General features: G+C 42.3%; 1 protein-coding gene across 1 annotated transcript; it reads right to left on the bottom strand.

Moving 5' to 3' along the window:
• Positions 1 to 362: 362 nt before the first annotated feature.
• On the bottom strand, positions 363 to 4,817 carry SYPL1 (synaptophysin-like 1). Its single transcript, XM_010003841.1, has 5 exons — positions 4,749 to 4,817; positions 3,795 to 3,913; positions 2,371 to 2,575; positions 1,355 to 1,543; positions 363 to 458 (listed from the first exon to the last, which is right to left on the bottom strand). Exons 1-5 carry the CDS (start codon positions 4,815 to 4,817, stop codon positions 363 to 365), a joined length of 678 nt encoding a protein of 225 aa, XP_010002143.1.
• Between the last annotated feature and the right edge of the window lie 6,738 nt (positions 4,818 to 11,555).

Raw genomic sequence — 11,555 nt, 5'->3', positions numbered from 1 at the left:
TCAGCCAAGAACTAAAGCAGCTGTAGTAATAAGCAAATGCAGTTGCTTCTCAACCATCCCTCCTACAAGGCTAATTTAAGAACCTAAAGGGTCAGCATCCAGATAACCTCAACATTTAGCTCTTCAGAAACTGTAATAAAAAGCTGCACAACTTTGAAAGGCATAACATATTGCAATTGGAGAATTCAAGACCTTATGTCAAGCCATAATACAGAACAGGAATTTGAATTAAGTATTATTAGTTATTACTGAAATAAATTCTAATGTGTCCATGTTCTTGGCAGTATGATGTAAAAATGGAAACACTTCAAAGTAACACCTCGTTTTTATACTCCTCTTCGAGTTGGATATACTCCTGGATTTCAAGAAATTCTGTTTGCTTGGTGGTACAGGCTGGTGTCCTTGTATAAAAACCAAATATTTCCTCCCCATAAAATCATATTAAGCAAGCCAAATACCTGCAGGTCAAGAAAAAAACAACAACAAAAACACCAAACAAAAACAAACCAACAGGTAAGATTGAGTTTTAGATTTAGTTTTTTGGGTTTGGGTTTTTTTGTTTGTTTTTAAGCCAGAATAAGACTTCAAGGCAAGCTAGAAACAACAACTATCTTTGGCATCCCTCTGATTCAGACAAGACATTTCCACACACTTTAGACTATTACAAGGTTTTTTAACAGAATTCTTTGGAAATCAGATAATCAACTTACTCTATCCTGTGCATGGAATTAGACTAATAATTTTCAGCCAGTCAGCACCTCAGCATATGCACATCCAGAGCACATGATTCATTTTTACTGGGCCAATGAGTAACAGCCAGAGTTTTGAAAAGCAAGATTCACCAGAAAGATCTTACAATAAGCCTCATTTGCCCTGCTGTGAGGAGCTCTTTCTATGAACATGAGCTTTGCATCACTGTATTACAAAGAACATCTATTTGACATGTAAAAATGCTCAGAGTTGACTAAAAAGCCAAGTTCAGCACCAAAAGGCTGAGCAGGAAGTGTAGTTCCCACCTTGTTCATGTGAGTCAGACCACTTGGGCAGCTCAGTAACATATTTAAATGTCTTCTTGGCTACAGGCAGAAGTAATACAGATACTCAAATGTGTCTGGAAATGCTGCATCTAACAGATGTAGAGACAGATCCTACAAGTTGTTTCTCTTAATTTTTTTGAAGTAGTAAGTTTCCTTCTGTTGTTTTACCACAGTATTAATGGGCCTGAACGACTGATACCCATAAGGCAATCTTAACACATAAAGCAACACATGCAATCAGCAGAACAGGGCTCTCAGGTGCCATTGGCTATTTTATAACACATTCATTGTACCCATATGGCAGCAGGCATACATACCACAGACACATTCAGAGTTCCCATGCTGGTCACAGAAGCAAAACGACAAGTTGTTCCTGGTGTTTTGCAAGATTTGATTCCTGAAACAGCACTGGCCCCCGTGGACATTTTGATGTCAGCAAGTGCCTTTGCCCAAACAAAAGTACTGACCAGCCACAGAAAGGCTATTATGACAGTGATACTCAAGTCCTACAGGAGCAAAATACTCACTATTAGGTTAAAACAAGACTTGCACGAATGTACATAAGAAAGCAAGGCAGAGACAGTATCAGTTATAACACAAATATAACTGCATTGGTGCTAATGATCACAAGCAAATTTAGCCTTTAACAATGTTGTAATTACAAAAAAAATGTTACCTGCTACAAAATCATCTTTTGCATCTATCAAACATTAGCAATGTTATCTTTTTCAATATATTAGTTTCTAAAAATTAGACACCTAGCACTTATGTTATAGATGTTTAAGACAAGGCTTAGTAAAGCGGGGATGACAGTAGGAAAAGGGCAGAGGATTTAAATCTGGATCACTAGGTCTGTTTCTGGGCATGCTCCAAAATTTCTCATTCTGAGAATCAGGGCTTTGGTATTTGAGGTAATAAAATTCAGCAGAAAACTATTTCTCTCTGCCAGTTGCATCTGCACAGCAGGTGCTTTACACAAGGAAAATTCCCAGGCACTGACAGAGGAGGACCCATTTACAGAAGAGCTGTATATTCAAATACACATCACAAATGAAAAGTTGTGGTGAAAACATCTACCCAAGAAGGTAGAACTTTATTTCACTCTGCTTCAATAACTGCATTATGTACAATAGCATGGATGTTCAAGGGCTTTGGGTCCCCTTTTCTGCTTGAGTGCTGAAGTGACTAGTCTGACATACTTGTGTTTGTGCTCCATCTAACTTTTCAAGCCATTGAATATTCATAATATGTTCAGATATTCTTGTATTTGCAGTAATTCTGATCTCTTCAGGGTTTCAAAGGCAAAACATGAAAACATCTCAGTGTTACTCACAGTTAGTAGGAGCTTGCTGTTTTGCTGATAAATATGCTTATATCCAATATACAGCACGAGGGCAGCAATGCAGTAGAGGAACACCAACACCGCAAATGCAACAAAGAACTGTGCAGAAGAGGAGAAGTCGCCCGCAAGAGAGATGTTAGTCCAAGTGCCACCACAGTGTTTTGGGTCTGGTGCATTAAATACAACAGTATCCAACCTGCAAAGATTATATCCTTCATGTAGTTAGTCTGCTGTACAGTGGAAACTTCATATAGCCATGCTTCACAATAACACACAACCAGAATGCTGAAGCGCGAAACTTCATATAGCCATGCTTCACAATAACAGCGCTTCAGCATTCTGGTTGTGTAAGTTTACCCTAAAGGACATTTTCTATTTTGTATAATCTATCAGTTATACAAAGCAAAGACTTGTCAAGACAACTGGAGATTTTTTTTTTCCCCCCATCCTACACTGAGATGTGCAAGAGCAGCTTCAGGAGAAGAAATTTATCTATAGAGAAACTGAAGAAAGAAAACCCCACTCGGAAGCAGACTTTACATTATTTTAGAGACTGGCAGTTAAATGTGGGAATCAGGACTTAAAAGGCAATGAGTTGCACTACAGCTATGAGAAAATGCAAGCTCAAGAAAGTTAATAAAACCTGCAGCCATTCAGTTGCTGAATCATTTTGGATTCCCACTCTCCCATCCAAGTGTTGTTACAATGCTGGGTTTTGCAACCACATTCTATACTTCAGTAGTAGTTTTTACTAGCTGGCCCCTGAATCCATTTCTATACTTACACCTATGCTTATTCAACCCATATGGAACACAGACTCTGCACTTGTAATTGTGCAGCTGTGAGAACAAAGAGGAAGCCTTGCTCCTTGTGCTCCAGCAAAGGAGTGTGTCTCCACAAGAGGACTATGATGATAGTGGAGGATCTAGTCTTAATGTACTAAACACCCTCACACTAAGATCACAGTGGAATAAGTTGAAAAGTATTTGCCATTCAGTCTTTAAAAAAAGCTACTATAATGGCACATCCAAAATAATCTTAACCAGGCCCCCACAGCAACTACTAATTAATGAAGAAATAATCTGTTAAAAGTAGTTGTATTATTTTGCTTATTAACGACCTTCTGTAGCACTGATGCAATGCTGGAGTAGAGCTTAAGGCAGAGTAATACAAAACAGTAGTACAGCCTATTGCCCTTTCAACCTGCTTCCTTCTATAGGGCACTGACAACCACAATGCTTTGGGCAACTACAATTAAAGATTTATTTATTTATCGCTACTACAGAGTGACCCAGAGGTGTCAGATGTTCATTCAGATACAGACAGTAAATACATATTCACAAAGAGACGTATGGTGAAAAGTGTCAATAATACATAATTGGTTTACAAGCGACAAGTGAAGAGCTAATACTCACCTGAATGGATAAGCAAAAGCAGCTGTAACAGTTTTGTTTACCACACCTTTGCAGGAAACCAGAAAGGTAGTTACACCTTGAAAGCCTCCACACATGGCAAAAGCAAAGATGGAAGAAAGCTATAGGAAGTGATACATAGACATATTAATGCATGCCACTGGAGCTCAAAGGCAATGAACACAACATTCAGCTGAAACAGCTAATAAGGGCAAGAAACACAGACTAAGTTTGCAATAGTAAAGCATGAAGTGATGTCAAGAGCTAATAAAAATGTTGAGTTTCTGTAATTCAAAAAACCACAAGCAACACCACTAACAAAAGCCCATTTGAAAGTTCCTTTTGTCTGCGTTTTTCTTAGGTCTACAGCAAAAGGTGGGGTTTTTTTGTTTGTTTTGGTTATTTTGTTCTGGGTTTGGGTTTTTTTTTGGTGTGTGGTTTTCGTTTTTTTTTTTGTTTTTTCGTGTTTTTTTTTTTAATGCTAAAAGCCAGAACAGTACCTCTTACAGTTAGTAAGGAAAGTATTTTTAGGAATCTCAGCCACCTAAAGCTGTAGAGTGGCTAGAAGGTACATGCTCAGAGCATTGCACATCAACTTGACACTCTAAGTAGCTCATTTTCACTTGGCTTTGTTCACTAGCAAACTCCTAAACCCCCAATAATCAGAATACACAGCAGCACAAGTTTTTATGACAAACTAATAATTAACAGATGGATTTTGTGTATCTGCAGAACGATGTTCACCCTTCCCTATTAGAGGGCTTGGCTGGAGAGCAGCCTCACATTGAGCACCAACTACCAGCGACACGAGGCAGCAAGCAGCCCCCTGTGAGCCCACCACTCCTTCAGATCCACCCAGGTAAGACACAGGAACAAAACCAGTTCTGAGAAAGGCAAAAAAAAACAGCCCCAAGAAAAGAATGAGGCTTCACTTTGTGCTTCCCCAACCCCACTCACCAACTCGAGAACCTTAACAAAGCCCACAGGCTCTAGGAGCAAGCCGCAGTCCACCCTCAGACCAGCCATCCTGGGAAACACCAGGGGAAGCAGCAGAGCCCCAGAGCAGCCCAGGCACAGCTGCAGCCCTGCACAGGCACCTCCCTATAGCACCCAGCCCTGGGCCCCTCCCTGCCACACCCACACCTCCTCACCTGGGGCTGGGCACACCCACAGATCCTAAAATCATAGAGTCACAGGATGTGTGATGTTGGGAGGGATCTGCGGTGCACAGGGGCCTTTTTCACTAGCTCAGGTTGTCTTGTCAAGCCTGACCTTCAATGTTTCCAAGGATGGGGCCTCTACCAGCTCTCTAGGCAACCTGTTCCAGCACTTCACCCTCTTTGTAAGGGCTTCTTCATGATATCCAACCTGCATCCACCCTGCTCTAGTTTAAGGCCATCACAGCTACCTCACACTGGGGCTCTTCAGCCCCAAATTGGGGGCCAGGGGAGGTGGTCCCAGTGGGAGGGGAGAGCCCAGCAGTGTGGGGTGAGTGCCACTGCCATGGGGAACCTTGTCTATGGAAACAGTGCAGCAACCAGCACAGGAGGGGAGAGCTTTGGCTGTTTTGTGGGGTGAGGCAGCAGTGACATCCTTCCCTCCCTCCCGGAGGCTGGAGAGGCTGTGATTTCCTGAAGCTGGAAGGTGCTGCAGCAGCAAAGGCTGTGAGTGCTGCGGTGCCAGGGCACATGTCCTTGTGGCCAAGCCTTGCAGGACGGTGGCAGGTGGCAGGCACAGGACAGACCACTTGGAGGACCATCTGTGCTGCACCTTCATCTTGGGCTCAGTGATTTTATTAGCAAACAAGGCAGAGGCTCTCCACAATTCCTGTGCCATGGAAGCTTGGTGAAATCCCATGGTTTTTTTGCTTTAAATAGTTTCTGTGATTGTACTCTGTTGTGGACAAGTTGGTCTTCAGTCAGATGGAAGAGCTAAACCTTGTGCTGAATGTTGGAGGCCTGTGGGTGGGACTCTGCCCTCCTCCCCAGCTGCAGAGCACAGCTGGCAGAGGCAGCCAAGGCATTTCACAGCACCTACTGCAGCAGCTTTCTGGCCCTGCTTCCAGGTCTTCTAGAAGCTTCTGTGACTGCTGGGAGCCCTCTGAGGTACATCTGGTGCTGCCATGGGGAAGGGATAGCTATGGGAGTCTGTTGCTGCTTCTAGCAGGTTCTAGGAGCTTCTGCTAGAAGAACTAGAAGAGCTAGAAGCTAGAAGAGCTTGCTTCTTCTAGCAAGCTCTGTGAGCTGCTCCTGAACAGAGGCTACTGGTGGGGTTTTTTTCTCCCAGGTGAGCCCTGTTATGGCTGCCAGGCAGCCTTGCAGCAGCTGCTGTGGAGATGCCAGTGGAAGAGCTGGCTGGGAGTGCAGCTCCTGGGCATAGTTAGTGGGTGCAGCAATTTGCAGATGCTCAGCTGTGGGGTGTGCTGTGGGTGACTGTTCCCAGCATCATCTGGGAAGCTGCAGCCATGCAGTGCCTGGGGCCCCTTGCTGGGGCTGGGAGGTGCAAGCTCCTTGCTTGCAGGAGGTGGGCATAGGTGGAAAGTATGTGACCAGGAGCTGTGGGAGAAGGTCAGCAGCCTACACAGCATCAGAGGTGATGAGAAAAGGATGAGCTGGATCTTCTCTGAGACCCTGTAGATTCAGAAGGCTGAATCCACTGCTTTCCTGCAGGAGGGGCAGATGGAGCCTTGGGCTTCTCAGGTTGGAAATGGGGATGAAGTGTCCTGTATACCTGATATTGACAGGTGATAGGTGTGGAGGCAGGGGACAAATTTGGCTGAGTTTGCTCCCTGGCAGATGTTACTACTGTGAATCAAGTCGTGGGAGGCCAGCCAAGGGTGGGAATACATGAGGAAGCCTCCAGGATGGGGAAATGCATGTGAGAACGGTAGCAAAGTGTTAGTCTTTTAACTGGCCTGGGGCTGCACTGCTGCAAAACGTTGGCAGCAGAGTCTGATGTGCTCACACAGTTTGCCTCGCAGTTCAAGGAGGATTTTCAACCCTGGCTTTCTGTACAATGAGCAAGAGAAGAGCTGAGGTCTGCCTGCTGCTGCAGGCTCCTGGAGGCAGTCCAAGTTTAAAGCTGTGGAAAGGATGGCTCCTTCTTTCACTGCTACGTTACAAATACAGCTGCTGCCCGGTCTGGCAGCCTCCTCCCTGGCTTTGTTCACATTTGAGCTTGTGAGCACAGCATGGACTGCACACGCAAGATACCTTCAGTCCCTGGTTGCTGAATGTTGAATGTGCCTGTCCTCGAGGGTGATAGAAACTTTTAAAATTAATAGAATAGGCTCATTCGTTACATTAAAATAACATAATTAATACTTCAGAACACAATGAAATAGTATTACTGATTCTGTTAGTTTCAATATCTGTAAATGGCTTTTAAATCTGATGTAACTGTAAGCTTGTTAGCATCACTCTTGTGATAGTTATTAATGTATAAGCTTGCCCTTAAGATTAGTAGCTAATTAATTTGAAATGATGACTGGTTGTACTGTCTATTGGACACTGCCAAGAATATGTGTTTGTGGGTACAAAACATACCTGGTGCAGAATGCTCTGAAGGGTGAGAGCACCTGCATGGCTGCCTGTGAAGCTTTCCTAGGCAGAGTGAGGCCATTCTGCAAGCACCTCAGGGAGCTGAGAACAGGATGCTGAGTCTCCCAGGACTCTAGCAGAATGCCCAGGTATCATCAAGAATATGCTAAATTTGATTTTTAGCACGTTGTGTTATATTAATTCTGTCACTGGAGTAGAGCCCTCCCAAATGTATGCAGGCTTTTGAAGCACAAAAATTATCCACTTCTCTTCAGACCAGGCTACCAAAACACTCTTAGTACTCTTAGACATCACAGCAGGGTGTCACAGGAATGGGAATCTCCAAGGTGATTAGAGGAGCTTAAGCCACCAGTCTGCAGAATGGCACCTTGCATTTCCAAATGTGACAAGATCTGTGAAGGTCCAGGCCTTGTGTGTGTGCTCTGGTATGGTCTTGGACTCAGCCTTGAAAGAGCTCCAACTCCTGCAAATGCATTGCTCTATGGTGCCTTAAGCCTTTTAGTACAGCAGAGGCCGAGTGTGCCTGGGCCTTCATCCTATGGCTTTGAGAGTGCTTTAGAGATGCTCAGCAAAGGCTGAGTACCTCCAAGGTAAGGTTTAAGACAATAAAATTAATTATCTCATTAGTTATGTTGAATCTGTAATCTGATCTTGTAAGAGTTGTCATTGACTGAAGTTGCAAGGAGAAAACAGTAACCTATGATTTTGGTACAGAAATTAATCCCTCTTCAATGCAATGGAGTTGAACAGTGGGTGCAAATTAAGGAAAAAGACCATAGCAGAGCTATGCAAGTCTTCTAGGGTTTGTTTTATGGGGATATTGCAATGACACAACTAAAATGTGTGTAGACTGTACAGGTCTTGTAGGATCAAAGTCCAGTGGCAGAGTCTGTGGAACTGACAGTGGTTGGTTTTTTTCTATATTACATGGCAGTGTTTCTAAAGCAGCTGGTGAGAGACCCTCTGATCTTGTAAGAGTCTGTCATGGAATTAAATGAGCAGTGTCCAATCCAGGAAAATTTATCCTGTGTGAGACTACCTGTGCTTCCTACTCTCTATGTAGTGCATGACTCTTACAACACCGCACCCTCCACCCCGATCCAGACAAGCAGTGCTGAGGGTTCAGGCCACCTTGATTAGTTTAGCTGCCTGAATAGCCAGTGCCTTTAATATAAATAATATAAGGAATATAAGAAAAAGGGACAGATAAAATAATGCAGTATCTATTTGCTTGTTGTCTCCACATCCTCCATGCCCAAGAAAAACTGTTTGATGTATAAATGGCAAATAAATTCTTGGTTCAGTCTAAATAAACCAAGCAACCCCCTGCCCCCCCATCCAATATATCTTGGTATTCTTTTTCTCTATCTTCCTTCTTCCCCATTTTCTACTTAAACCCTGTAAGCAATGTGTCTCCCTAAAATATATATATAGACATTTGTCTGCTCCCTCTCCTTTTCCATTTGTCAGTTAGATAAAATAATTTAATTATTTAAAGCATTCTTAAAAAATGCTCTCAGCCTGATGGATATTTTTTTCCTCCTCCAAGTCTTTTCAGGTGTCAGATGTCTGGTATAGATGTACAGTGAATTATATACAGTGTTCTAGCTGTGGGCTCTGCAATTCAAAATTGGAAAAGACTCTTGATTTTTCAGTCCATATAACTTATCTCTCTGCTGAGGTTAAAAGTATTTTGGAACATTTTGGTAGTGGGTTGCACTCTGACGTGATATCAAGCACTTTAAATATAGATAGTACTTCCATGGGGCTAATCTCATAAGCTGAAACCAATCCTGAATCAAATCTCTGCAGGGAAGAATTTCAGCAGGTAGACTGTTTACTGATGAAGAGCACCAAAAAAGCCCACTACTGAAGAAGAGAGTTATTTTGCTTGGAAAATCAGTTTGGCTTGGAGAGAAAGTGACAGAAGATAAAGATTCTGTAACGAATGGGAGAATGGAGAAGTTGGTAATAATGAATATGAATTAGAAGGCAGCCTATTGCTGACAAAGGATAAGTTAGATAGACCAAAGGACCAGTATATGGTCTAGAGCCTTGCAGGCCAAAGCAGTGCATTTTTGAAACACGGAAGAAAGAAGAGAGATTATACCAAAATGAATAGACAGAAATTATGGGAATCAGCTAAAAAAAAAAAGAAAAAAAAAAAGAAAAAAAAAAAAAAAGGCAGGAATGGCCAATATTATATTTTATATTTGGGAAAAAGCAGGAAACTATTAATATGTTAATTGTGTAACAAATCCATTCCACTCCAGCAGGGCTCAGGGGAGTGTTGAGTCACATCTGCTAAAGCTTTTATATCAGTTTTCATACCCAGCAAACTCAGTTTGGACAGGGCTGATAAAGCAGCTCTCAATACAAACAGTGATTGCTCCTCATCTTTGAAACGCTGGTCAAGATCCAGGTGTCTGATGTTATGGAAATTTAGGCCTATCCATTTATCACTATTCCTAAGAAAAAAGATGGGGTGACTGATGCAGAACCCTCTTGTTAGAAAGTTAAATTAGAACAATATCATTGATGTCAAGCTACAGGGTGGTTAGGGAGTTTGTTTCTGTTGATTAGCTGATGCTTGAGCAGTGATGATCAAAAGATTGGGCCAATAATAATAATTGTCACTGTAACATGCTTCCAGGTTCTGCAAGGTATTTGGTCTGGTACTTGATGATTCTGGAAGGATATAAAACTGATGTGAAACACTGATTTGTTAGAAATTAGGTATCTGACAGCTTTTAAACAGAAAATAATATTATTACTGAAAAAAATAAGAATTGTCAGTATACTGAGTCCCATTCTATGGAAAATAAAAAGGACAAAACTGTGGGGTTTATTATAATGTCTGACAAGGCTGTGGGAGAGACCAGCAGGATTCCTGGCTGCCCCCAGGGAGACGTGTCTCCAACAGAGACAACCAAGTACTAGTGCCCCTGTGTGAGGAGTGAGTGAGCTTCCTCTGGAGCCTTGTGCAGCAGCCTCATTTACTAACGCTTGCAGAAGATTAACTCAAAACTACCTGGATGATTAAGGGTCAGGGAGAACTCATTTTCTTAGACTGAAAGAACTGGGGTGGGATAGCTCAGCAAATTTTAGAGTAGCTGAAGGTAATACTGCTAGACTGATGTACGAGGGAGTAGACACAGGGAAGTCAGAGATTTATACTAAAAGACAGTTTTACCACAGGGATTACTGCATATAATCAATGAATTTACCTCATACTGAACATGAAGAGTCAGTATGAGATTCTGGAAAAGCCTTCCAACAGAAGGCAAAACACTTTTTAAAAGAGTGTTCAGAATATTTGCAATATTGTTGCTTGTGGCAGCAATGGAAAAAATCTTGATGATTCATTATGTTCTTTTCCCATCCTAATCCCCTATGCAGTCCAAACAGGGATTAATTCAGGGAAGTCCTGAGCTCTGTGTTCGTAGATAAGCCAGAGTGGATGATTAAGTTAATACTTATCTGGCAGGGGAGACCCTATTGCACGGGTCCTTTCTGTCCACAGTGCTATTCAGCAGCCTGCCGTAACTTTGGCAAATCTAGGTGAGGGAAATGTTTTTCTTCCTCCCATATTAAACATCTCTCACCTGCCAAATAGCTGTCCACAGGTAGTTTCCTGTGATGTAAGAGCCTGCATTTTTCTGACCATTTTGTTAGCTCTCTGTTGGCTTTCTAGTATCTCTTCATCATTTTATTTGCTCATGTGCTCTGATGTTTTAAATCTTTCCTCTTTGGACCTGTTAGTATATTTTTTATTCCATGTATTTATCTTTTGGCTCTCTAAGAACAACACTAAGTTGTATCGTTCCTTTTCCCTGATTTCTGTGGCACCTCTTTGCCTTGTCTACAAGACTTTGGAAATGACTCTTTAATGTTGCCCTCTGGTAAAAATCCTCCAGCCATATTTTACTGCATGTGCCACTCTTCTGTCATATCCAAAGAGGTGTTAAATTCTGCAGTTAAAACAAGTTAGATTTTCTGAGACACTCTATCAGTATTTGAATGTATTTCAATGGCCTGAAGCTGTGCCAGGGGAAGTTTAGACTGGATATTAGAAAGAATTTCTTTATCAAAAGAGTCGTTGGACAGTGGAACAGGCTGCCCAGGGAGCTGGTGGAGTCACCCTCCCTGGAAGCATTTAAAAGAAATAGAGATACAGTGCTTAGCGATGTGATTTAAGCACTGA

This window comes from Chaetura pelagica, unplaced genomic scaffold, assembly GCF_000747805.2.
Source record: "Chaetura pelagica isolate M959 unplaced genomic scaffold, ChaPel_1.0 scaffold1048, whole genome shotgun sequence".
Lineage (NCBI taxonomy): Eukaryota > Metazoa > Chordata > Aves > Apodiformes > Apodidae > Chaetura > Chaetura pelagica.
This window is presented reverse-complemented; position numbering and strand designations above follow the sequence as displayed.